At 40.7% G+C, this 27,998-nt stretch overlaps 1 protein-coding gene across 7 annotated transcripts in view; it reads left to right on the top strand.

The window, feature by feature from the left end:
- NTRK2 (neurotrophic receptor tyrosine kinase 2) overlaps positions 1-27,998 on the top strand; it is a 327,821-nt gene that overhangs the window by 9,673 nt on the left and 290,150 nt on the right. For 6 of the 7 annotated variants that reach the window (XM_064490118.1, XM_064490117.1, XM_031447268.2 and 3 more), the window contains 3 exons: positions 20,770-20,844; positions 20,960-21,031; positions 25,738-25,806. In XM_064490118.1, coding sequence (XP_064346188.1) covers positions 20,770-20,844; positions 20,960-21,031; positions 25,738-25,806 — 216 coding nt within the window. Of the gene's footprint in view, positions 1-20,233; positions 20,305-20,769; positions 20,845-20,959; positions 21,032-25,737; positions 25,807-27,998 lie in introns of those variants that run through there. The other variant, XM_064490120.1, reaches the window with a different exon arrangement.

Below are 27,998 nucleotides of genomic sequence, written 5' to 3'. Positions count from 1 at the left end.
ATTTCTCTCAATGAGGACCTGGCAGGAGGTCTTCTCTGAGTGAAGTATGAGAGCTTTAGAGCAGTGACTCCATTAGTCAGCCTGGCTACTCAGAAACCCATGTTTCTATCCTCTGATTAGTTCTTAGCATAAACAAAAAATTATATTATCAGCCAAGTAATTTTGAATAATTCTACAATAGTGTAATTTCAACCAAAAGACATTCAAATTTTGGTCTGTGACCCCTGAAATATGGTGTGATCTAAAAAGATGGGCTCTTCTAAACTCTAATCTTTGTCATAAAAGTGATTTCTACTTCATGTGCCCCAGAATCCTTTGCAGTGAGGGAACAGGGAGGCCTGTGCCCAAATTCTCTGCGGTGGCTCACAGCGGGGACAGCCTGCTTCCTTTCTTGGGCCTCCACTTACTTATTGTGTAGTGTGTGTGCAGGGGTGGGGAGTGGTGGGCCAGAGAGCTTGACACAATGGCCTTTACATTCTCTGGCAAAGCATGATAGAAAAGCTAGCATTTCTCGGCAAAAAAACCCCAACCAAACCCAAACCACAAACCCTTTTTGATCTGCTCCCCACTTTACTTCAGACCTTGGCTGCTGCCAACCTGAACTCATGTCATGGAGAATCTTGCTCCTGGTGTCTTTTCCTTGCCCTCCTGGGTTTGGCCTTTCCCCTTTGTGACCCTTCAGTCTCCTTCCTCTGTTTCTGGCAGTGTTTCTTATCCCCCTCCCCACTGTCCCCAGCACACACACACTCACATATACACACACACACTCAGGCAGGCCTTTGGCTGCAAAGCCCTTTTATTGAATTGTGAAGAAAGCTTAGGTTGCAGGACCCGCGAGTCAACCACCATTGTTCCAACTAACCTGGCCTGATGAGGTTAACACAGCCAGAGAGGCAGCAATGTAAAGGAATCTGATGTAAGGGGGCGGGTATAGCTCAGTGGTAGAGCATGTGCATGAGGTCCTGGGTTCCATCCCCAGTACCTCCATTAAAAGAAAAAAAAATAAGAAGAAAGAAAAAGGAATCTGATGTAACTGAAGGGGCCCCAGATGGGGAGATGGGAGTTAGGGTTCATAACCACACTCTCACGGTATCAGAACCTGGGATCCCGGATGAGCCATCCTGGGATCCTAATTCTGAAACGGGGGTTTGGGATTTCAGTGGTTGCTCAGCCCTGAAAGGGTCTGTGGTCCTGAATCAGTCAGCTCCACGCACCAGTGTTTCTTTCTCTATCCTGGAATTCACCCTTGCCTCCTCCCCTGGGCCAACCCAGAGATTGCTTCAGTTCTCTTGGTGGCTTAAGCAACAGATCCTATCTGTGGATTTCTCTAAATCTACCTCTGCAGTTCAGGTCAATTGGCTTTGCAGGTTACCTGCTCCCTGCCAACCTGGGTAGCAGTGCTCTTATGGTTTCCCACTAATTGAACACCTTTTTTTCCCCTGGAGATAGTTTTCTTAACGTGTACTGTCTATCTGTATTTTAGGCAGTGGCATCAGCTAATCCAGATGTTCACATCTGATCAGAACACCCACCACTGTGTGTGTTCTGACCTTTCCCGCTCACTCTCAGTCCATTCCTGGGGATGGCGCTCCAGAGGGGTCTCTCCCTGACTTGCCTCTTTGCCTGGTCTCCATCTTCCATGATCCCCAAAGCAGGAGCTGGCACTGAAATCAAATCTCATCTTTCTGCTCCCATCAAGTTTTCCCTTCCTCCTGCCTGGAATAGTTTCCCACATGTTTCCAGATTGTCATGTGGGCTGCCTGCCTTCTAATTCAAACTTCACTCAAACATTAGTTCAGTTCAGCTAGTGTTTATAGAGGACACTGGGATGCTACAGACAAATAAGGTACTGTAGGGAGACAGGAAACCCCTGAGTAGTTGTATCTGGTGGGAGAGTCAGATCTAATTTTAACATAATGTGATAAGGATAGTTGGTGCACTTGAGGCTAAAACCCACATTTACATGATGGTTGTTTCAGCTTCAGCCAGACGTGGGACCAGTTACAAAGGGTGCTTCCTCACAAATGTGGATACTTTTCACTGTTGATGGTGGGAGGCATAGATGTGTGGATGGGATGTGAGCAATCCTCTATTCCTGCTTCCTATGGTGGCAGTAACCCAGCTGAATTTTGTTTGTTTTTTCCTCCATGGATATTTTTGGTCATCTTGTGGCCTCATCCACTTGAATTCCCTTTGAGCACGCTGCCTATGTCTGAAAGCAACTTCTCCCTTCCAGTGCAGGGGAGGGCTGGAGCGCCTTTGGGTTGAAACCAATCACTCCACTCCTATTACAGATCTCAACTCCTTAAACTTTTCTCTGTGGATGGCTTTCCCTCTCTCATCTGTATTTTCAGTCTCTTTCTCTTGTAAATATCAGAATTGAAGCAGGACCGGTCTGTTCCGTCTTAGAAGGATTTTTCTTCAGCCATGTTCCCTTCCTCTCCTTGCACTTCTCTCTAGTCCCGGCCCTTCCCTTTCTCCCTTCAATGCCTGATCTTAGAAGATGGGTCTGTATTCCTTGTGTCCATTTCCTCCGAATCCAGTCTCAGCCTGCTGCTTCATCAAACTCACTTGCCACTGCTGTCCCCTAAAACCTTCACAGAACTAAATACAAGGTGTATTTATTTCTCTGTCCTTCTTTGATCTGCTTCTTAGCAGAACTTGGCCTTGTTTCTCCCTCTGTCCTGATGCTCCTGAAGTGTCCCTTTTCTTTGGCTTTGGTGTCAGTGGACTTTGCTTATTTCCTCTCTATCCCTCTTGCTGCTATTTCTTAGTCTTACTTAAGAGTTTCCTTATCTCTGCTCCTCTCCTAAAACGTGATGTCCCTTTGGCTTCCATCCTATGGCTGCTTCTCTTCCTGGGTTATGTCGCCATGTGTGACCTCTGTTGCCTTCTACATGCTGATGTTCTAATGATTGTCCCCATCCACTATCAGTGGTGACCTTTGGGCTCATATGCTCAACTGCCTACTGAACATCCCTCTTGGATATATCATAGTGCATCACACTCGACATTTCCAAATTAAATCCATCATCGTCACCCCAGCCCGTTTCCAGTGTTCCCTATCTTAATAGGGGCCACTGCCCACTCAGTCAAAAGGCTTTGATTGCCGAAAGCTTTGGTTGCTCCCCCTCTTTGACCCTTATATTCATTCATTTTTCAATCAAGTCATTCCAGTTCACTTTTCTAAATATTTCTTAAATTTGTCCAGTTCTTTTTATCTCCACTGCCCACGTTCATTCACTCATTTATTCTTTCTTCCAACAGATATTAATGGGGATCTGTTTGGTGTCATGCTAAGTACTTGAAATCTGATGGTGAGAAAGACTGACCTGATTTATTCTCCTTACCAAGTTTGCAGTCTGGGAGGGGAGATGAACATCAAACAAGGACTTACATAAACAAAAAAAATTCACTCAGTCAACCATCATTTTTTCCTAAAATGCTGCAACTGCTTCCGGGTTGGCATCCTGACCTCCACTGTCCCCTCTCTATCCATATGCCTCTCTATGCTGGAGTGGTCTTTCTAAAATTCTAATCTTCTGTCACTGCTTCTGATTGTCCCATGGCTCCCATGCCTCTTAAAATAGAATCCAAAGTTGGTTTTTCTTTTTTAGGTTAAAAAAAACCAAAAAGCAGAATGTCACTATATACTGCTGTGTAATGAAGCCTAGAACTATCACATGGATCCAAATACACAGATCAGCATAACAGTTGCTTTTTACACCAGCAGATCTATAAAGGAGAACAAATTATAACTGGAAGCTTGCTTGGTGATCTTGGAATTAGAGCAAGGGCACTTAATTCTGCATTTAAAATGTTAAATAGCATTAAGCTCAGCTTGCCCGAGGCATCCATCTCCATAATGGGAGAGCCTTCACAAAGGGGAATGCAGAACTTGAAGTACTTTGGCCCAGACCTGTGTCCCCTGGATGGACACTCCTTTCTCTTGCTTTCATTCATTGCCTGGCCCCAATTCTGATTGACACATTCTTTCTTTGGAAAGGTTAGTGCCTTTAGCCAAGACTTGCTTAAGCCTGGGAGCCTTTCTGAGTCTTTAAAGTGATTTTGCACAACTTTTCTTTGAAATGCATTAACTTCATCACATGGAATTTTTTTTTTAAAGGACCTAAGGAAACTTTTTTTTGGTATGTATTCTGATCATTTTTTAAATAATTTTTTAAATTGAAGTATAGTTTGTTTACAATGTTGTGTTGGTTTCTGGTGTACAGCATGATGTTTCAGTTATACATATATATGTATTCCTTTTCATATTCTTTTTCATTACAGTTTATTATAGGTGAATGTAGTTCTCTGTGCTATACAGTAGAAACTTGCTATTTATTTTATATATAAAATAGTATCTGCAAATCCCAATTTATCCCTCTACCCCCTCCCCTGCCATAATCATAGTTTGTTTTTTATGTCTATGAGTCTGTTTCTGTTTTGTAAATAGGTTCATTTGTGTCATTTTTTTAGATTCCACATATAAGTGATACCATATGGTATTTTTCTTTTTCTATTGTGTGGAATTTTATTAGTAATTAGCTTTTTGAAAAAGTAGTATTTGAACATGATTAGAAATACGAACAGTATCAAGAAGTGTATATGAATAGTTAGTCTCCCTCCCATCGTGGATTTCAACCCTCCAGTCCCTCAGTCTCCCTCTCCAGTAGCAACTTTGATTTTAGTTTGAGGATCTTGCTATGCTGTTCTATGTTTTGGTGTTTGTTTTTTTTTTTTTTTTTTACTTCACAGTGTATCTTAAAAATATTCCTATAGGCAGCATATACACACCAAACTTATTTTTTTCACAGCCACTCAGTAACCCATCCAATGAATGGACTATATTTAACTAACCTCCATTTGAACAACCTTGCACACATGCATGATTTTATCTACAGGAAAAGTTCCTAGAATTTGAATAGCAGGGGCATTTGCAAGACAGTTGGGATTTGGTAGATATTGCCAAGTTGTCCTGCAAAAAGATCACATCATTTTATTCTCCCAACCAAACTGGAAGCCCCTATTTTTCTACAGTCAAGCCAATACCATTTGTTATCAAACCTTTTGATCTTTGTCAATCATATCCCTGGAAAACAGTATCTCACCATTGTTTTATTTCACAGTTATGCAATTATGATCCAGGTTGAAAATCTTTTTATATGTTTGTAAGTCATTTGTATTTCTTTTTCAGTGAACTGTGTTGTAACATCCCTTAGCCATTTTCTTTTTCTATTGGATTGGTGACCTTTTCAAAAATTGATTCATAAAATCTGTCGAACAGTAAGAAAATGTATGCTTTGTCTAATATTTTGCTTGTCTTTTGATATTGATTGTAGTTTTTCTTTTTTGGCAGCACAGAATTAAGTGGGTTTTTTTGTAGTAAGATTTATTATTTCTTTTATGGCTTGCTTCTGTGTTGTAAATGTGGCTAAAAAGAGTCTCCCCTTCTGTAAGAGTATAAAATAAGTCTCGTAGATTTTCTTCTACTACTTTTACTATTTTATGCTTTTGTATTTAAAACTTTGCTCCATTTGGATTTTTAAAATATAAGGAGTGAGGTAGCAAAAAAGTTGTTTCCCTCTTTTTCAACGTAGATAATCAGCCCGTCAGGTCTCTTGACACCCTTGATTATATAATTCAGCCTTTCCCTAAGTAATTTAAGTAATGATTTGGCTAAATGTGAAGATCATCTTTGTATTTTGGCCGATTTTGAGATCTATCCTCTCCTGTTAATGTCTGTTTACATGATAATACTAAACTTTTTATATCCTAAAGCTTCATAGATACGTATTTTTCTACTTAAAGTATACATCTTACTTACCAATTTCTTCTTTCAGAATTTTCTGGATTATTCTTGCAAGATAATATTTTCATATGAATTTTAGAAACTGCTTGCCTAGCTCCCCCACATTATATTGATGTTTTAAATTAAGACAGCATTATATTTATAGATTAAAAACTCACAATTTTGTAACAAGTTTTAAAAGCCCTGTATCCTCCAACACAACATTGTGAATCAACTATACTTCAATAAGAAAAAAAAAAAGCCCAGCATCCTCAAATTCAAACCCATTTCTCTAGCCTCATTTCTTGCCTTTTTTTTGTTGTTGTTGTTGTTGTTTTCATAGACTTTTTCATTAAAGGTTATTACAAAATATTGAATATAGTCTCCTGTGCTATACAGAAGAAATCTGGTATTTTTAATCTATTTTTATATATAATGGCTAACATTTGCAAATCTCAAACTCCCAAATTTATCCCTTCCCACCCCCTTTACAATGTGGTGTTCGTTTCTGGTGTACAGCATAGTGATTCAGTTATACAGATATATATTCTTTTTCATTATAGATTATTACAAACTATTGAACGTAGTTCCTTGTGCTGTACAGTAGATAAACAACAAAATTCTAGCCTCATTTCTTGCCTCTCCCTTTCTTCAATATGATGATGCAGCCTCTCTGAGTTTTAAATTTCCCCTACTGAGTTCTACTCTCACCTCCCAGGCTTTACCCTGGCTGTCCTCTCTGTCCAGAACTCCATTTTCATGCCTTCTGCCCCTGGCTAACTTCCTCTGCCTCTCTACCTCTGGGCTGTGTGTCACCACTATGTGCTTTTACAGCCCCACACCCAGTGTTACCCAGTGCCACCCCAGGTCACTTAGTATCATAAATGCACACCTGGGTACCTGTCTGCAGACTCCCGTAGAATACAAAATGCATAAGGGCAGGGACCGTGGGGATCTTGTGTATTGCTCTTCCGCAGCACAGTGTCCTAGACCTCCATGTGTATTATATACATACACAAGGATACGTATCCATGCATATCCCCCTCCCCTACATATCCCTTACTTAGAGTTCCAAATTAGAGTAGTTACACATTGTTCTTTGGGCTGTCAGTGTGTAAATTTCTAGACATAGCTTTCAGAAAGCCATCAGGTTAAGATGGTTATTTAAATAAATAACCTCTATGGAATTCAACAGCACAGTGTTGGTTCATGCACAATATGAAATCAACTCGTTGTAGAGACAGCATAGCTGGCAAGGAAGAAAGGCAAAGCTTTGATGAGGCAGGCTGATTACGTGTCCAACGGGAAGGAGAGATGGAGGGCGAATTAAGCAGATGAAGAGAGATGGGTGCAGAACAGGCTAGCTCAACAACAAAGGTAAATTCAGGGAAGAAGAATCATTCCAGGGATATCTGATCCCCAACAAACAAATGGGTCTAGTGAGAAAGATTTGTGCCTTGTCTGGCGGGTAATAGCTAATAATGGATATCCCTGTGGATCAATTGCAGTTTTCCCTGTGACTGCATTTATAGTGCTTCACTTAAAAAGCGATTCTGGTGTGAGATTTCAGATGTGATTTATCCTTCTTGTAGTATGGATGGTGGAGGCTGTTCATTTTTCTCAAAGAACTGCAGACATCAGGAGTATGAACAGACAGTGTGTGAGGTCCAAGTTAGTGAACCATCAGATGCACATACTTTGGTACCTGTACAATCAAGGTGCAGTGGGCTGATTCTATGAATGTTTCTTGGGGCTTCCTTTATATTTATAACAATTAACACTATCAGGCACCTTAGAAGTTTTGACAGTTGTTTGCAAAACTGATCATGAAACAACTGATAGACATATGAGATTGGAAGGCTTTGAAAAACAGAGTGGCAAAGTATATAGGTGAACAGATTGTGTTGAATAATCCAAAAAGATAATTCTCCCTTGAGATAAATAACATCCATTTATTTATGTTTACACGGTGCAGTATGTTCAGAATATACATACAAAAGAAAATAGTTTAGACTCCATGTGTATTGTGAAATTGAAATTAAAAAAGGAATGGGCATGATGGAACCAACATATAATGTTTAACTCTTATGAGAAAAGTCCCATTTTTGGTTGAGACATTGGCTCTCATGGTAAGCTTATGTGGCCCTCTGGAACTTAAATTCCTCACCACAATGGTGCCTTGAGGGCACCATTGAGTCTTGTATTTACCCCAGCCTACCCTAGCATCTACCCTGTCATTGCCCTCCTTTCATTGTATTTTATATCTGTTCGTGTGCTGTTCAGAGTGCCATAGACTTTCTGTTGACAAAGTCATCTATTACATGGAGGGCTGAAATAGAGGATAGGAATTGACTGTTTATGTATTGATTGATGGATTGATCCATCCATTCATTCATTTAATCAATTAATTAATCAACAAACATATTTTGAATATGTCCTCCCACCAGGTAGTTTTCTGGGCCCTGGGTAACGGACGTAGGCCAGCTCCTACCATTTATATGGCCTGTTGAAGGACACCAGCAGAGGTCTCCAGTGAGATCATTCACCCGACCTCCTTTCTCTTTCTTAGCTGTGTGGACAATCTAGCCTACACATTTGAACTCCATCAACAGTGCTATAGATGGCAGCCTTGGAACGCCCCCCCCTTCCCCCATACAGTTGTGCCTAGAAGTGTGCACATCTATAACAGGATGAGAGACCCACAGAAAAAGCCTGTCCAGGCCCCAGGAGTAGGCTTAGATCCTCCTAGGTCAAGAAGGGAAGGAGTGATTTCCAGGGGAGCATCCTGTTGCCTCTGTAAAGTCCTTGCTTCATATGGAGGAACTCAGCCGGAGAAGTACCAGAGTGAGGGCCTCTGACATGCCTGGATCCACTGGCCAGTGCTAAGAGCACTAGGGACAAGGCTGTCTGAGCCTCTGCCTTGGTAGTTTTGAGGTGCAATGATGCTCTGGAATAGAGAAAGTGCAGGGCTTATGCATGGGAGCACTCCAGGCACTCCCAACTGCTCCTCCCATTGTAGTGCCCCCCACTTTGGGGGAATTCTTAAGCATGGGGGTCCATGTTTCCAAAGACAGCTGTGCAGGATGCCCCTCCTGACTTGTGTTACAACAAGCTTTGTGGTATCGCAGACACAGACAGACTAGCAAAGCACGGATCTGTCCCCAGAAGTTCATGGAGCTTGTTAAACATCAAACATCAGTAGCTTCCAGTTTCTACCTTCTTCTCTTTCCCATACAGATTTTATTATTGCCCCTGAAAGCTCTAGATCTGAATGTAATATTTTAAAAATCAGCTCATTATGGCTGAATAACTTTTTTTTTTTTTACTGGCACCCTAGGAGGATCCTGGGATTGTGAAAACTGTGCTTAAGAAGTTCCTCTTCTCATTATGTTTTTTTCTGAATTGAAACATCACTCAGTCTATCAATTGCCATGCATAGGTGGATCAACAGATTAAGTTTTTCATTTTCCTTGGGCGTTTGTGTGGAGGAATGATCCAGGTTATGAGGCAGGAGGGCTTGGAGGGTTAAATCCCCCACTCTGAAGTTGGTCTGTCCCTGCTACTTGGGACTAGGTAATAAAAGCCTCTGTGTCTTAGTAAAGGGACAATAATAGAACCTTTCTCATTGGGTTTCTGTGAGGTTAAAATGAATTGGTGCTTGTAAAATAACTGTATTAGTGCATAACACATAGAGCACCACAGTTTGTTTTTATTTTGTATGGCTGTCCTTTGTACGTCCTTTGTAGGTTACGTCCTGTGTTTTGAAAGAGAGTAGGCTCTGTAGTGCTGGGGGAGGATGGAAAAGCAAAAGAATCGGTCTTGAGCGTGGCGCTGGACAGGCTCTGAGGTTAAGGGGACAGACGCAAGAGGGCATTGGTTCTCCTCTTGGGACCATTGTGTGCCCTTTCCCTTGTTTGTGTATTTCTCTCATCTTGCGGGACCTGGCGTGCTCAACCAATTGGGATATTGACATTTGTGTGTTGAGCAGTCATGGGTCAGATTTAGCCACTGTGACTCAGGTGATGATCTTTGTTCTGCCACTTTGTTTTCTTCAATAGTCCTGGCCCATTTTATTTATTAAGTTGTTTACAGCAGTTTCCCTGGACTCTGGAGGTTATCAGTCAATTTGTACTCTTGTTTTCTCTTTCACTATCTTTCTCACTCTTTAATTTCAAGGCCTTTACAAAAATAGATATCTTTTTTCTTTGTTTTTAAATTCTGGTAAAATATACATAACAGAATTTACCATCTTAACCAAGTATGTTCACATTTTTGTGCAACAAACATCACCATCCTGCTCCACAACCCTTTTATCTGCAAAACTGAAACACTGAACTCATTAAATGGCAGCTCCCTATTCCCTTCCCCCTAGCTCCTCACAACCATCATTCTACTTTTTGTCTCTGTGAATTTGACTCCTTTGATTACCTCCAAAATATACATCTTTTCTAACAATGATCTATTCCTTGAATTAAAAGTTTTTGTAAGAGATTTATTTAGGATTTTTAGATGCAATCACACTTCCTTTCTGTAAAATAGCGTCTCTTTATTGTGGCCTTACACAACCACTTAGGACTGGGATCCTTTTCCGCCAATATCTTGGTAGTGTAACTCCAACGAAAATAATCTCGAAGCTTCTGTAAAAGCGACTAAAGGTTAACACATGAAGTGAAGCCAGTGAAGATAAAATTGAAATTGTTCCACACATTCTATCACTCTCCTTACTTCCACAGCCTATAAACGTTGGCTGAGAAATTGTGCCAAAATCAAAACAGTCCTTCATAGAGATCCTAAAATTTTACCACTTGAGTCACTCTCTTCTTGACATTAAGCCTAATGCTCATTTTTCTCTGTGCCATGCTTGATCTATCCCGAAGTTGGAGCAGAAATATTAGTTCCCCCAATTTTCTTCCTATTGAATGATTTGGCCTGAATGGAGGCCAAGAGCTTTCAGAACTGTGTTCTGCTGTGATTTGTGCTGACTTGATGCTTCTTAGAATTCTTCGGGCCCCGGCTAATCATAGCAAGTTTTCCTTCACTAGTCATAAACGAAACATCGATTGGCCTGAAATAATGGGAAACGAGGAAAAGACGTTTTGAAGGAAAGATAATTTTGTGTTGGATTGGAATTGCAAGATGTCACTTTTTATAAACAGTCACTTTGAAACGCAAAAAATTTGTGGATTAGATGATTTTCTAACTCGTTTCTTAAAAACAGCTATAAGATAATTCCATAGCGTAAGCATATTGATTGTAATGGCCACATAATTTGTATTGAATAAATATAAGAACCGTCACAGTTAATCAGTTTATCATCAGTATTTGAATAACTGATGGTAGTTATTTTTACACGATAAGGTTAATAAGGTAAAAATGAGAGGGAGAAATGAGGGATAAAAAAAGAGACAAGAACTCCAAGTCACTCTAACGGTTGACATAGTTGCTGTAACTGAACACAACATTTGTCCTTAACTTCCTGGCAGTGAAAAGAGAAGCTCATTATTAGGGAGGAGAATGCCTACTAATTCCACAGGAACACAGCTTTGTCTGGCACTCTGTTCTGAAAAGAGTTTCTTTTGCAGGGAATATGAGTGATGTAATTCACAGCTTTTATGAAAAATGCAGAAGTAGATTTCATTTTCTTCTTACTGAGAAAGCCAGTGAGAGTAGGGAGAAGGGACAAGAACATCAATTCTGCAAGGACGCTAAACTGGTCCACGAATTTCATCTCCCAGTGCTGTGATTATAAAACTGATACAATGGGGGATCTTAATCGCCCATCCCCTCACACCCTTTGCTGAGCCAGGCTTTGCTTGAAACTGGACTGCAGATGATCTGAAGTTGTCCCCTCTGACCAGAGCCTTGAACGTTGTCATCTCTGTTCCCGATGAAGGCCAGATTCATTCTCTCTAGAAGCCAGACAAGCAGATGGTGGGGCTGACATCCTTTAACAAAGACCAAGCAGGCTGGCTTGTGTGCCCATCCAGGTGGAAGCCACCCCGTCTGCAGATGAGATGAGCTGCAGAGGTCCCAGCAGGCAGATCGAGGCTTGCCTGGGGAGGTGGCGCTTTGACTGCCTCCAAACATGGACAGATGCTTGATGGAGACTGCGGAGGTCCTCCCACAGAGCACTGCAGAGATGGTTTTAGCCTAGAAGCTGTGAGGAGCAGGTGTGACCAGACGGCTTCCCAGCCAGAGGAAAAGCCCCCTCAGGTTCTGGGGGGGCCCCCACTCTTGAGAGGGCTGGCCTCTTGTGGGCCTGCCAGAACAAATTAGCTGCAGAGTATACCCCGAGTCACCCCATGAGCTGACTCATATTTCTGGTGGTTTCTATCACCCGATGTTAGAGTACATGTGTCCAAAATAAACATTTTTGCTCAAACACAACTTAAGCTTTCTTCTTGATGGTAGTTCGGTATCAGGACCACTTCTGACCTGAGGCTCTTCGTCTAATATGGTGAAACCATGTCACGGTGCACGTGTAGTTAACTGTCTTCCCGTTTGTGATGGCAGGTTATTTTGATCAATCAAAAGATCTGAGACCTAAAGGAAAATATTAAATAAGTTAGTGGGAAGGAAAACAGTTTTTGTCAGGAAAAACACATCCCTTGCCCTTGCTCCTCTTGGGCTGATCTTCACCACTGTACAAAGTATAAGATTATACTTGGCTATGTCTGTGCCAGATATAGTGAGTTTTTAACAGCAGAGGAAGTTTCTAAAGGTCCTGGAACAGGTAGCAGTAACTTCTTTGAAATAAAAAATGGAGGTGTTTGTATTGCAGTCTCTGTGCCATTTTATCTGATGTTTTAGGGATTTCTAGATACAGAGATGACATATTAGGGTAGGAGAAGAGCTGGAGCATTGACCCTCGGAGGAAATTACAAGCAAGAATGAAGTCAGGTGTAGTAAAATCTTTCCATGGGCCAGTGAAACAGCCGAGGTCAGTCAGGACTGTGACCCAAACCCCCGGGCAGTGTTAGCTTGCTGTGGGCCTGGAGGCGGGCTGAGACTAAGCTCACCAGCTAGTGACCAAGTCAGCCCTTGAACTCCAGTCTTCTGCTCAGTGTTAACAGGTAGCATTAATTGAGGGCCTCATTTGTGCTAGGGCGGTTTTCTAATTTTTCCAGCAACTTCCCTGAGGCAGGTACTGTTCTGACCCCATTTGGACTTGCCCAAGGGCACATAACTGGTAAGAGGTGAAGCTAGTGGAGTGTGTTTATCCCTCCACCAGACCACTTACTGTTTTCCAGGCACATGAATTAGTATTATTTATTGACATATAGTTGATTTACAATATTGTGTTAGTTTCAGGTGTACAGCAAAGTGATTCGGTTATACATATATATACATTATTTTTAAAAATTCTTTTCTTATTTTTTAAAAATTCTTGTATATTTTATTACAAGATACAGAATATAGTTCTCTATACTATACAGTAAATCCTTGCTGTTTATCTATCTTATAGTATATGGTAGTGTGCATCTGTTAATCCTATACTCCCAATTTGTCCCTCCCCCACCTTTCCCCTTTGGTAACCATAAATTTATTTTCTGTTTGTGAGTCTGTTTCTGTTTTGCAAATAAGTTCACTTGTGCTATTCTTTAGATTCCACATATAAGTGATAAAATATTTGTCTTTGTCTGACTAACTTTGCTTAGTGTGAAAATCTCTGGGTCCATCCATGTTACTGCAAATGGCATTATTTCATTCTTTTTATGGCTGAGTAGTATTCCATTGCGTGTGCGTGCGTGTGTGTGTGTGTGTGTGTGTGTGTGTGTGTATCCCACACCTTCTTTATCCAGTCATCTGTTGATGAACATTTAGGTTGCTTCCATGTCTTAGCTATTGTAAATAGTGCTGCTATGAACATTGGGGTGCATATATCTTTTTGAATTAGATCTTTCATCTTTTCTGATATATGCCCAAGAGTGGGATTGCTGGATCATATGGTAGCTCTATTTTTAGTTTTTTAAGGAACTTCCACACTGTTTTCCATAGTGGCTGTACCAATTTACATTTCCCACCAGAGTGTAGGAGGGTTCCCTTTTCTCCACACCCTCTGTACAGGCACTTGAATTCTTAAATTCCCAAGGTATTGAGGCTATTCTAGGAAGCTGCTGTTCTCTTGGCATTGTGTAAGAATCTGAGAAGATTTTCTATTTATCTCTTATTAGCTCTATCTAGATAACACATGAGAGCATCCTGTAAAATGTCTTCATTCCTTTTCTTTGACTATTCTTTTCAGGCCATGATTATTTGTGAAGATCTATTTTGCAGAAATTTTAGAAATTATTCCTTATTGTAGGTCCAGGATATACAAGTCCACAGTCCTAGTGGTGGTGTCCAGTGGCTATGAGCTCAGTATTCAGAGGCAGGTGGATTTCAGTTCCAATCCTGTTTTGGCAACTCTGTGACCCTGGGGAAGTGACCTGGCATGGTTGGGCCTCAGGTCCCTCTCCCAAAAGGTGGAAACAATCATAGCGCTCTCTTAGTAGCTTTGTTGTGCTAAGGGAGACAACTGGGTACCTTGGTGCCTCTCACATAGCACTCTATAAAAGGGAATTACTGGTGCTCCTTCTATGCCCGTGGTCTTAAAAAAAAAAAAGATTGAAGTGCTGATGCTAAACAGCCTGTGCTGGTGGGCTGGCTGCTGGAATTCAGGTTCTGAGCACGCTTATTTGGTGTTCTCTGTGTTCATGTTGTCACAGGCAGGGTGGTATGCGCTCTCTTAAGAACGGAGTGATAGATTGAGAGATTCCTATTTTGAGTCATGCTTTGGCCCATCGTGGATTGATTTTCAAAACTCTTTATTAACTTTTTGCAGAGAAACTGAAGCTACTTGGTTGCAAACTCAGGGAACAAGGGCAAATTTTTTATTATTCTATTCTCTATGATGGAAATCTTACGGCAGAGAGAATCCTATGAGAGTTGAAATGCCTCACCCTGTGGCTGTAAGCTGAGCGCATATGTATCACGATCTTTTGTGGCATTTGAGTTAGATCTACTTTTATTAGCTTAATTATTTATTTGGTGGTGGAGGTGGGGGTGGCCAGGTATTGGAGAGCTATTTCATTTTGAAGAGTGACCATGAAGGAATATTCACAGCTGTTTCCATTTGTTTTTCCTATATTGCCAAAGTACAGTTCAGGTAATAAAGTCTAAGGTAAAGGGAAATCTTACTTTTGAGTAATACTGCTGTTAAGCTAATACACAGAAAGAAAAGATGCCTTAGAAACCACTCTTTGTTACTTGGAAAGATTTCCTGGAGGAATTATTTGATAGGTTGTTAAAGCCAATGTGAAGTATTTTAAAATGGGATGCATATCCTTTCTAGGAACCTGTAATTTGAAAATGTTTCAGTGAATTTTTCCTAAAATTACTTCTTCTTTTCTCCCCAAAAGCCACCTATGAGCTTTTTGTAAAGTCTAAAGAGAGACAATTCTTTACCCTCAAGAAAATGTCACAGCAGAGGCCCTGGATGTCACATTGAGATTGGAGAAGCTTTGGTGACAACACAAAATAAAACGGCAAATAGCGTGGACTTTGCTTATGTTCAGATTCTTTATCTGTTGACTTTCTGGTCACTCTTCAAGGCCTCCCCTCCGTTTAAGCTTTCACTGACCTGTCCAGTCATATCTTGTGGTTCCTTCTACTGCGCCCTCGTGGTTTCCTTGTTTTCTACATGATAAATCGAGTTATTTTCTATTATCACAATTTTCATTTAGTATTTATTGTGTACATATATCTGGTCTTTCCAGTGGGACAATAGAAACTTCAGGTGAAGGATCCTGGGACAGCTTGATTGCTTTAAGTCAGCCAACGTTCCATGAGCATCAGCTCTGTGCTGGGAGGTGGACATGCAGTTTGATGAATAACACTCCTCTGTCTGAGGAGTTAACAGTACAGCAGGGGAGTCAGATAGATAAGTAGAAAAATACAGTGGTAGATACAAAGAACACCTCCATTCCCTCTAATTCTCAATTTTAAAGTTAAGAAGCAAAATGAATGCTTAAAAATGCCTGTCGACTGATGGAATAAAAATGTTCTGATTGGAAAAAGCCTTTTTGGTGTTGCCCATAAATCAAGCAGTGTCTCAGATATTGTAGAGGCCCCGAAGAGTTTTAGGTGAGTTCATTGAGAAGTCTGTTGAATACGAGATCCAACTCTTAGGGCAGTTGATAGTGGACTTTGGATGTAGTGAAAGTGAAAAACAGCAATAAAAAACAACTCTCATAATGTGAGGTCCAAGCAAGGGTCCTCTCTATGGATTTGGGGAAGGAGGAAGGTGGATTTGGGCAAAACAACACGGATGAAGGCCAACAATGATTCTGCACGGATCACTGATGGAGGGGTGGGCTGGGGGACCAGGAAACCAAGGAGGTAAGGGAGAAAAATTCTTAAGAAGTATCAGATTTAAAAAATCCCAGTCCACCAAGTCTCTTTGTCATTATTTAAAGGCAGCTGACTTTCCTCAAAGAGAAGGAAGGCAGCATCTGCAGAGTGGAGGGGCAGATGCTTTTAGGCTTGGCTGAACTCACATGAGCGCTAGGGCACGGGCTCTGGGGGAGGGCTTGTGCCTTAAAACCCCCGGGGCCTGAGCTTTCCAGAACAGTAGGCGTGCCTCCAAGGAGTTACGGGTTGTCATGGAGAGAAAGTACCAAAATGCTGGGCCTTTCCACTGCTTCATTGGGAGTGAAACCCTTCTTGAGATATGTTTTATTAAGCACAACTCGACTCAGTAAAGAACCCTCAGTTTGACAGCACTTTGACTGGAGTGACAAGAGATGGTTTTCTGGGGGTGGGGGGACAAAAGCCTGCTGCGTTGCCCGTCGATGCATCATCTTTCAGTTGTCTGCCCTGGCCTGGCCCTTCCCCTCTCATTCCAAACCCGGGGTTGGTCTCTGCAGCTGCTGCTTTTCTCATCAGTGGCAGTGATGAGATGGTAGAGCTCAAAAGACCTGATGTCGCCAAGATCCTGGTGGAGGCACGTGGAAGTCACCAGTAGGGGGCAGCCCAGCATGCTCCTTAGTCTTCTGTTCTTGTCCAGGGGCTCCAGGGCAGGGAGCAGAAGGCTTTTAGACTCTTTGCCTTTAAGTGGTCCAAGGAACCAAAGACCTGAGCCCAGGTGTATTTGGTTACCTCGTAAATGAGAAGCCTTGGGTTCCAGCTTCCCTACAGTCATTTCCCCTGTGGCTTTTTCCAACTCTGTCTCTCCCTCTCTCTTTCCCTCTCTTCTTCCTCCCCTCCCTCCCCTCCTTCTTTTTTTCTTCTTCACACATTAAAAAAATTAAAAAAATATATATATACATATAATGACAAAACACTAACTTTAGTTACTTATATTCAGACCTTTCCCTTTTAAGAAAAGAGTTTAGTAGTTTAATAAAATAGTTTAAGTTTAAGTTTCTTTATCCCAGACCCATTCTCCTTTTCCAAGGTGACCTTCCTTGAATCTTCTTTTCATACTTTACAAGCATCCTTGACCATGAACGTGATGTGATATAGTTTGCTGTGTCTTTTTAAAATTTCACATAAACTGTTTTGTATTATATGTACAGATCAGTATAAGATTTTGCTTATTTTTTTCTCATTTGGCATGATGATTTCTTTCTGTTCAAATATAAAAATCTGGTTCAATCTAACTTATTTATCTAACATCCCTTATTTTGTTCTGTTTCTTAATTGATGAACAAGAGTTGTTTCCAGCATTTGATTCTGACTGTATTACAGTGAATGTTTTTGTATATGACTCCTTGTGTGCATGTGTGAGAATTTCTCTCAGGTGAACTCCTTAGAAATGGAATTGTTGAACTCTATAAAGTGTGTGATTTATACTTTTCCAGGATACTGGCAAATTACTCTTAAAGTAGTTGTGCCAGTTTATACTTCCTTAACCAATGTAAGAGAAATATGCCCCCTCCCATCCTTAGAAATGCTTTATTTTGTCAGACTTTAAACATTTTGTCCAGCTAGTGGGAGAAGAATGGTATGTCCACGTTGTTTTAATTTGCATTTCAGATTCCTTGAGGGGTGAGCAGCTTTTCATATGATCCTTGGCCACGGAGGTATCTCCTCTGTGAATCGTTTGTTATTAACTTTACTGACTTCCATTCTAACCCTATGATTCCTCACTTAATGGTATCCAAGGAGCGTTCCTTAAGGGGTAGATTTCATGAGCATTTTATAGCCTGCAGCTACGTTGTGGGCATCTCTGCAGCTGGTAACTTATGGAAGGTTCTTGGCATCTGGAGGGGCATTTGCTGACTTTTTAATATGGCTCTTCTGTTGGTTTTTTCCATTTTGAGCAGGAGAAAATTTCATTCTTAATCTAGGGCATTCCTACCTCCACAGTGAAAGAGTATTCTTTAGTGACCATTTTTCATAATTTCACATAATTTTTTTGATGGTTTGCAGCAAAATCTGTTGTCTGGTCTTAAATTCAAGAACAGTTACACTTTGCTTAGCTCCTGATTTTTTTTCATCTCGTGAAACATTATGAGTTTACCCCTGACTAAATGTATCCCCCTTTCCTTCTTTTCTTGGGCATGATCACTAAAAAAGCTTCAAATTAAGCTTGTGGCCCTTTCCCAGTAAGTAGATGCATTTTATTGAATACAGTTGGGGAGTTTATAAATGAAAAATCTGATGAAAATGAAATAACAATAAAATAAAGGGCATAAATAACTAAGAGAAACGTTAAAATAAATGCTCTGTGCCACGGATGCTAATTAAGTCCCTCCTGAGTGTTGGGCTGCTGTCACAAGCATGGAGGATGCAGGGGTAATCCAGGCAAGGAGCTGAGGAACTCTTGGGTGATTGCGGAGCAGCGGCAACCACCATGCTGCTCAGCTGTGAGGCATGAACAGGCTTCTCTAGAATCCTGGTTGTGGCTCCAAAGGGAACCTTGCCTACATTATTTGTCCTTTTTTTCTGCCAGTTGCATAGAAAAAAAAACATTAAAATGTGGGGCTCTCTTGAATACAGTTCTTATGGGAGATAATTTAGAAAAGGGAGGTGACTGTGGTTTTTGCTGAAAATGGATTGGAAATCTTAGGAACAAATATTCCTAAAGTGTGATGATTTTGAAACATTTCATAAAGACTCTTGATGTTGAAAATTGCTGTTTGATCATTCAGTTGGAGTCTTAAAATGTTTCCCTCTGTGTGTGATAGCAGGAGAGAAAGGGATGCATCCTTCCTGCACATCTATTGTGTCAGGCTCTGGGGATCAGGGAGAACCGAGATCTTTGAGCAGAAGATGCCCTTCTGTCTTGAGTGTTGCTTTTTTATGTAACAGGGACAAGGTTTATGTGGATCCTTTTAAATTTCTTTCTCTTTGGTGTAACTTTGTTCCCTCAGAGCATTTGCTTATTTTGCCTTATTTCTAAAATTTATTTTCTAAAAATGGGTGCTGTAGCACTTACCGTGTATCGTGTATTCTGACATCTTTTCTCTTTTTTTGAATTGGGTAGAAGGGACTTATAGATGCTATGTCTCTCCCTCATTGGTTACTATTTTTTCATTTTAACTCATGTTGTTAACAGTAGGGTTACATATTTGTTTGCAGTGTCTTAATTGGAATGTTATGTATCTCAATTTTTTTTGGAAAAAAAAGGGAAAAGTCAATCCTAATACAACTTCCTGAAGAGCCTTTGGAACGCCAGGTGTTGTTTATCTATCCATCCATCCATCCATCCATTTCTCATCCATAGATACCTGCTTAGTGCAAGGCGCTTTGCTAGATGCTGTAGGGCATATTAAGAATTATAAAACAGGATCCAACCGTCCTCAAAAAGAGGTTGTGGTCTCAGAGAAGTGAATAGAAAGGTACTCAGATAACTATTGCACAGGGAAATCCCATGGTAGTAGGTTTAATAGCTTTGTGTTTGTATTACCAAGGATTTTATTGGTTGCAGGTGACAGAAATTCAGATCAAACTTCTGTTAGCGATAGCTAACCTCAGAAATGATTGGATCCAAAGGCTCAAGTGGCATTTTCAGAGTTCTGTCTCTTATGTCTCTTAGCTCCCTCTCCTCCTGTGTGCTGACTTCATTCTTGGACAGTCTCTTTCCTTGTAGCAGCAGTATTTCCCCTGGAAGCCCCAGGCCTGTGTCATCTTTCAGCTGTCATCTCAGAGAAACAGAGAGAGACTCTCTGTCTCAGCATTCATCTTTTAATTTTAAGGAAGCTTCTCACTGGTCTAGTTGAGATCACATGCACATTTCTAAGCCAGTTACTGTGGCCAAGGGGATGGAACTCTCAGTCCAGCCAGAGTTACCAGTTTACTCCTGTATTTGAGGGCTTGGCCAGTGGGGAAAAGGAGGGTTTCTACACAGTGTGCACTAGGGCGATGTGGGGCTTATGAAATGTGGTTCCTGAAAGGAAAAGTTGGTTGTATTACTGACAAAAGCAGAAATAGGAGATCCTGGGCCAGAAAAAGAGAGAGCTGGAAGAAAGGGAGACGGAAGGGAGTGAGAGAAAGGGGGAGGAGAATCAGCTTCAGTGTTTCAGGAGGTAAAAGAGGGAGTAACTCCTCTTAGCATATGAGGAAAAGTGATTTGTCCTGTGTATGGTGACACCAGCATTCCTGTGGCTGTCACTGCAAAGGTGAAATGCTTTTGAGAGATAGTGGCTACATTTCCAAGTTATTTTCACCTCTATGCACAGGAGATGCCTTGAAGGGGAGGCTAACTGAACTTGTTAGTTGAAAAAATGATGAAAGGATAAGAAAAAATGAAACCTGGTAAACCTGTCATTGATTATGAAACCTGTCCAACCCTGGCTTCTCTTCAGTCACACTCAGTTTCTTTCCCCTTGCTGTATTTAAAATATATGATGGGGCTAGGTGGGTGGGGAGAGTTGGCTTTGAGTAGCCTGGTAAGGCTGCATGGAAGTTACCCATTCTTTCATGGACTGCCTGCATTCTGAGTCATTAGTTTTCACTGTTTTTTTTTTTTTTTTTTTTTTTTTTTTTTGCAGTTACATTGCAAATCAGAAGAGATTAGAAATCATCAGTGAAGATGATGTGGAAGCTTATGTGGGACTGAAAAATCTGTGAGTACTCGGGACTCGCATAACCTTATCTCTGAACTTTTTCTTATTTTTTATTATAATCAAAGGGCCATTCGTCCGTGAGCTCTAACACCCATGCAATTCTGTGCTCTCTTAGGACCATTGTGGATTCTGGATTAAAATTTGTGGCTCCTAAAGCATTTCTGAAAAACAGCAACTTACAGCACATGTAAGTAAAGGTGGATTATTTTGCTTCCCAAGACCCAATTTATTCAATATTTTCCCCCTCTGTTTATTTTCCTTCTTTTCCAACTAGAAATCTCCTTTTTTTTTTTTTTTTTAAGTTAGTATAGCTTTGACAACAGCTTAGAAGCATTAGCTTTGATTTCTGAATAGCTTCAGAGGGGTACTTAGAACAGCCTGCTTATTTCCTTTCATGAATTTCTGGGTCGTTTCCATCTTGGACGGAGCAATAGGCCAACAGCAAGGAGTCTGATGTGAAAACTATGTCCTGGTACAGCGTTCTCAATTCTCATTCTTTTCCTTGGACTCATGACATGTCCTCTGGAAGCCATCAAACTAGTGGACTTGAAAAAAACTGACTTGGCCTTGGCCTTCTTAGGGAACTAAAAATTACTAATGCTCTTCCTCCCTCCAATAGATCCTCTTTTGAACGTTCATTTTCCAAAAGCTATCTGTCATGGTTGATAAAAGTGGAGAAAAATCAATCATGGAACATGCCAAAGGTACAGACGACTGTAACAATAGCAAATGCTTCTACTGAAGTCAGGTTGATGTCAGCTGAAGTCAAACAGGAGTATGGATAGTGGGGGCTCTTAGGTTGTTTGCTGCTAAATCCTGTTAGATGGTGGCACTTGGTCAATAAGGTGTGGGCTTCCTGAGATATTTCTTCATGAAACGGAGGATCACTCACCCCTAAGCTCAGACTGGTGGCCCCTACACCCCGAGTTTTCAATAGGAGCTTTTGCGGGAGGAATGTCGCCTGCGTTCACCAGCCCTTTCGTGCTTTGAAAATTCTCTGCAACAATACCTTACGTGTTTCGTGGTCTACGGTCTACCTGTAGGACTCTCACCTGCTTTATGTCACTTGATTCTTCTGACAGTTGGTAGGAAAGATCTTTTTGATTCCCATTTCATAAACATAAAATCAGACTCAGGTCCACAGATGCAAAGTGGCTGAATTTTGACTCCAGGACTCACTTGTGGCCATGTTCTTTCCATAAGAACACAGAAAATAAAATGTGTACTCTCCATATCGTGAGAGAATCGGCCCATTTTGTAACATTTGTCCTCTTTCCTTTTCCTGGGGAGAACAGTTGCCTGATGGATTTCCAGGCCAGTTATAAAAGAAATCATTCTCTCTGAGCTGATTGCCTGGACACTCTAAGGAGATTTGGTGACCTTATGAAAAACCTTAATTTCATCAAGCCAGCATGGTGACTTCATGTTTCATAGGTGGCGTTAATGTTGAAGTCAATTTAAAAATCAAGTCTGTAGAATTAAGATATAAAACATTTGCCAAAAATGTGATAAAACTCCAAGGAACTTTATGAACACATTTCATTTAAAGGCTTTTTGGCACCATTGCTGTAGCTGGTTTGCCTGTGCAAATCTGATGTCTTGTGTAGGCCTTGCTAGCATAAACAAGGGAAAGTTGGATACAAGAAAAAGGCAAAATGCTCTAATGCAGCCACTTGAGTGTAATTAATGACCTCAGTGGTTAAGTTCTGGTATTTTCATTCCTGCTGACTGTAAACCTGCATTACTCGACAACCACTTTTTACTGGCTGGTAAAATCACTTCCCCTAATGTTGTGATCTAAACAGTGGGCCTTGGTTAACTGTAGTTTTAGAAATAGACTTATTTATTACTTTACTATACCTTTTATATTTCCCCTACTTTCCTTGTCCCATGCTATTTATATGAAAACCAAAGCTACCTTTTGTGTTTTTTCCAGGGTGATATATAGGAGACTAATTTTAATGTATTCTATATGCTGTACCAACTTATATAAAGCCAAATGTTTGTTGCAGTCTCCAAAGAGGTGTCATTTGAAAATAGGAAACGAGGGATATGGACATATTTTTTATATATTTTCTTTAAAAGCCGACAGTTGGGAAGCCCAATAATTGATCAGACTGCAAAGACTCTTGATTTTTGTGGCCGTCATCAAATAGTAAGACAGCATGAAATCAGGCTAGTGTACAGTTATGGAGAAGTCACAGTGCCAGGAGGCTTCGTACAGTCACGTGATGAAAGGGGCTCCAAAGTGCCAAAGTAGAAATTGAAGTCGTTGGCTTTAGAGAACGGCAGGGAGGAGAGAATTAAGTCAGGTGCCTGTCTTTCCAGGCCTTGGTGTCAACCTCTGCTTACGAGTAAGGACCCGGAGCATTGGTGTATTCTCCCTGATGTCCCACATGTAGTAATGGCACCCTTCCTTGAATATCAATACCATGGCTGCGGGGGAACTGATAAAGAAGTGTGTATGAGGAGCTGTTTCTCTCTACTCCTGGGATGTACTGCTTACCTCTCTGAGTTTCCCCAACGATATAAAAATGTACAGAAGACCTGTCTGTTTCAATTCAGGTTTTAGGGAAATTCAGATTGGACCCTGTCTCCCACCTTCATCACTCTTCTCCTACACTGTGCGTATTTAGCATTCCATGGGAACGGTCCAGATCCCCTATGACTGGTCCCTGAGTTTATTTCTTGGTGCCTTTAATTCCTGCCCGGCCCCTGAGAACCCAGAGACTGTGAGAAAAGCCAGTATTTGTGTTTTCCAGGGGCCTTGCAGAGGTGCTAATTAGCTCCTTTGCAAAGTTCTGTAATCAAACAGTAAGAGGATTGTTGATTTTTTTTTTCCTCCCCTCCCTCCTCCTTCTTGGCTTTCGGTCCCAATAATAAGTATGGTTCATAAAACTCATCTTGTTCTTTGGCGTGTAACCCTGCTCAGGGCTGGGCTGCTGGCAGCCAGGCAGGGCAGCTGCCCTGGGGCCCGGCCTTGCTAGCTGACCCAAAACCTTGACCGTGACAGTCCTCTTTCTTTGCCTCCTCTCTCCTTATTCTTCTTGGGAGGAAGAGTAGGAATTTTGCTTGTTTGTTTGTTTTCTGTTTGTTTTTTTTCCTTTTGGAAGAGTTGGAATTTCTTTTTTTTTAAACATTTTTTTAATTGAAGTATAGTTGATTTACAATGTTGTATTAGTTTCTGGTGTACAGCATAGTGTCTTAGTTACATATATATGTATGTATTCTTTTCCATTGTAAGTTATTACAAGCTGTTGGCTGCAGTTCTCTGTGCTGTACAGTAGGACCTTGTTGTTTATCTATTTTGTACATACTAGTTTGTATCTGCCAATCCCAAATTCCCAATTTATCCCTTCCTCCCCCGCTTCCCCCCAAGAGTTGGGGTTCCTGATGAAGATAAATTCATTTGTGCCTCAAGACAGTGGTGAAGACAGGCAGACTGACTTCTCAATATATTCTACATCAGTGAAACCCATTCTTAATTCAAGTTCCAAAAGAAAAGATTTATGTGGGCACATTTTACAACTTCCTGCTCGAATCACTTTTTCATGTGGGTGAGCGCTTTACACTCGGTGTGAAGAGAGAAGACGCAGGGGTAGAAGGAAGAGATCACCTCATGTAGATGGGGGTTTGGATGAGAGGAAATCTCAACATAGACTTAAGCCAGGAGTGGCTACATGCCTTCTTGAACTACAAGATGCTGAAGTAGCAGTTTCTTCATCCATCAACTGACTAGTCTTAGTTCATGCATTAACACCTCCTGGTCTTTAACCCCTCTTGCAGAGACTGGCCAGACATACCAGGAGACTTCAGCCCATGATTTTTTGGGGTGGACACAGCAGACTAGCCTCAGCGGGGCCTGGATTGCTGTCACCTCAGATCTCATGTTCCTACCTGACTCAGCCCAGCACTCACTTTCCTGGGCGGGAATCTGATACCGAAAGGCTTATCTCAAATTGTTGAGGGCTCGACTGTTTTTGTAAAAGTTGTTGTTTGTTTTATATTCATGCTACTTATTAAGCACATGTCTAGAGGCTTAAGCACTGCACACTTTTTAAATAAATTTGACCAGTAAACAAATTCGCAGGGTCAGCTGGCAAATTATGGCTCTGAATTTCCTGGCCCAAGGTCTCGCGGCATTGATTGTTGGAAACTGAAACTCCTGTCCCTTGAATAAAACTACATGTTTGGAACATGTCAGTAAATTCATTAGTGTTTTTCAATCACAAATAGGACATCTTTTCACTGTTGGTTGGTCCAGATCTTAAAATGATATGTTGTTAGAATGTTTCCAGATAAAATCTGACATACTCCTTGTTGTCTTTGATATTTTATTATTAGTATTCTCATTATTAAATTATCTGGTTATTTGGAAGTCTTACATAAACAATCTCAGCAGAGTTTATCGATCAATAGGTGTTATCTTTCCTATTAGGATATGTCAAATTCAGTTCATGTTCAGAGTTTTGTGTGTTACCTCACTTCAAAATATTCATGATGCTCTTTAGTTTTAAAGCATCTTTTTCCCTAATGAGTTTATGGTTTAAATTTAGTTTAGTTTAATTTAACCCTCCTATTGATTGTTAGGAGGGTCAGATATCTTCAGGAGGTATATTACTGGGCTCTAAATATGAAAAATTAACTTTTGGGTAAAAAAGATTAAAACAGACATTATGAGAATTATGCCCCCCCCACCACACCCCCAAGAAAGAATTATAGGAGAGGCAAGAAGACTAAGCTAGTGATCTCTAGGCAAAAGAGATTGTTGGGTCTAAGTAAGGCATGAACCATGATCAAAAAAAAATTATATTTTGAAAAAATTCTATTTGAATACTTTACTCCTGAAATGTACACTTTCAATTCACATTTAATGTTTTTGATTCTTTTCAGCAATTTTACCCGAAATAAACTGGCAATTTTGTCTCGGAAACATTTTCGTCACCTCGACTTGTCTGAACTGTAAGTAATGACTTTGTATGGCATTTGGGGAAAATTTTTCAAAGGAAAGTGTAATTCAGTATTTTTTTTAAATAAGAGATGATGCTGATCTATTCTGATATCAAAATTCTTGAAAAACTGTGTCTCAAATTTTGGCTACTTATTCTTTTATTCCCTCATGAAAACATGATTCAGCAATAAAAAACCAGAAATGTCGGTAGTAAGATATCATTTATTATGGGTTGAAATGTTGTTTTTTACATAAAAGACTTGTTTTCTAAAGGAGAGAAGAGGAAAAGATGAGGGTTTTGTGTGAGAAAGATGGTGGCATGTCTCACAGCATCTCTTTGGTCCTTGTTATGTCCAGGCCCTAATGGAAAGCAAACCCATTCAAGGAGGAAATAGGAGTGGACGAAATCCCTCAGTTTGTCCCCCAATGACAGTGCCCTCTAGCCCTTAGTGAACACTGAAGAAGAGGTAGTCCTCTTTCTATCCACCTTGTGAGATTTTCTTCTAGGTCTGCCATTACATTCAGTATTTATCCTTATGCCCAAATTCCCTTTGCTGTAAAATGATAGGAGAAAATATTGAAATGTATTGATGACTAATAGCATTTCCAAGTGTGCTTAATGCTTGTGTTATAAGCATGAAGCAAAAATATAGGCATTCCTATGGGTAAGGTACCCAAAGAACCCTAAAGCACATGCTCTGTGTGTCAGAGGTGGGCCCAGATGGACCAGGCCTTTGAATACCAGGCAATAGCTTTGCTTAAACTATATGTTGCATAAGCTGTAGGGTCCACTCTTATTCATAAGGAAATTGTGCAGATTAGAAGATACCACTAGTAGAGAGGTAACAAGTTAATAGGTAATAGTGAGAGTTACATGGTGGCAATTATTTTTGAATAAACTTAATTCAGGGAGTTAAGCACTGGCTTTCTAACACAAGAGTAGGTGTAAAAAACTTAAGATACGTGAAATAGAGTAGGATACTCAGTGTAAAAATTTTGAGCGTCACTGTGGAACATATTCTTGATGGGTTAAAAATTAGAGTCCCAATTTCAAATTCACACATCTCAGTACTCTCCCTGCAGGATATTTAATCAATTCATTCAACAAATGTTCATTGTGTGCCTGTTAACAAATCAAACTAACATGGCACTAGGCCATGTGATATAGGTGAGCAGTTTCTGTGTCTCAGGATTCTGCTCTCCTGTGGGAGATGTAGAGGCCCAAACAAATTAAGTGTAATGTGTTCCAACAATTACTGCAAAAGGAGTTAAGCCAGCTGTCTGCCCGTAATGTGTGGTCATATGAACACTGCTGGATTTATCACGGAAGATCCCTTTGCTTCCTTATTTCTTTTGTGGATTCAGTCATACATTCTTTTTAAAAAAGATTTCTTGGTTTTTCATGGACTCAGAACACCAGGAAACCTCTTGGCTTAGCTGGGGTTTCAACATTGTGGCTATCTTCTGCATTATAGTCCATATCCAGTAGCATCGAATTTGGTGTTGGAGGGATACTTGAAGCAGTCAAGCAGGCACAAATTAAACGAGTCTGCCGTGACCACATTTTCCCCAAAGAAATTCCCAGAAAAGTCTCCAGGGATCCCTGAGATTCTTAGAACCCAACCAGAAAACCACAGGAGTCAATGATGTTGCAAAGCCCAGGTCCTGTCCTCGTGGAAAACTTAAGTATTGTGGTTAATGCCCGGCACAGCCTATGTAATGATTTTAAATGGCCTCATTTAAAGGCTCATTACTATAAATGGAATTCATCTTAAATAGGCCACTGAGTATTATAAATAAACATTTAAAGATTTTTTTTCTTGTGGTTTTTGTTTTCCTCTTGACTACTTCCTCTTTCACCAGTCACAGCCACAGGAGCCCAGGCAGCATGGCTGCACAGTGGCTTTGTCTTTGCAGACCCTTCCACAGTGGGCTCAGTAACTCAACGTAGAGCTCAGTTGCCCTTGCTCTCAGAAACCCTGAGCTTGGGGCGTGTGTGTGTGTGTGTGTGTGCGTGTGTGAGAAAGAGGTCTAAGAGCTCCCTTCCAGATTCTCTCTCTCATATTCACTCCACCTTTTTTGCATCCATCAAACTGAACAGTGGTTGTGTAGCTCGGAAACCTGGGCGTGCCACCCTACTGGCTCTCACACTTGTCTTAACGTTGTATTTACAGTCTCATTTTAAATGAAGATGAAATTGCTC

The sequence above is a fragment of the Camelus dromedarius genome, chromosome 10 (assembly GCF_036321535.1).
Source record: "Camelus dromedarius isolate mCamDro1 chromosome 10, mCamDro1.pat, whole genome shotgun sequence".
NCBI lineage: Eukaryota > Metazoa > Chordata > Mammalia > Artiodactyla > Camelidae > Camelus > Camelus dromedarius.
The sequence above is the reverse complement of the archived record's forward strand: the minus strand, read 5'-3'. Positions and strand labels throughout refer to the sequence as shown.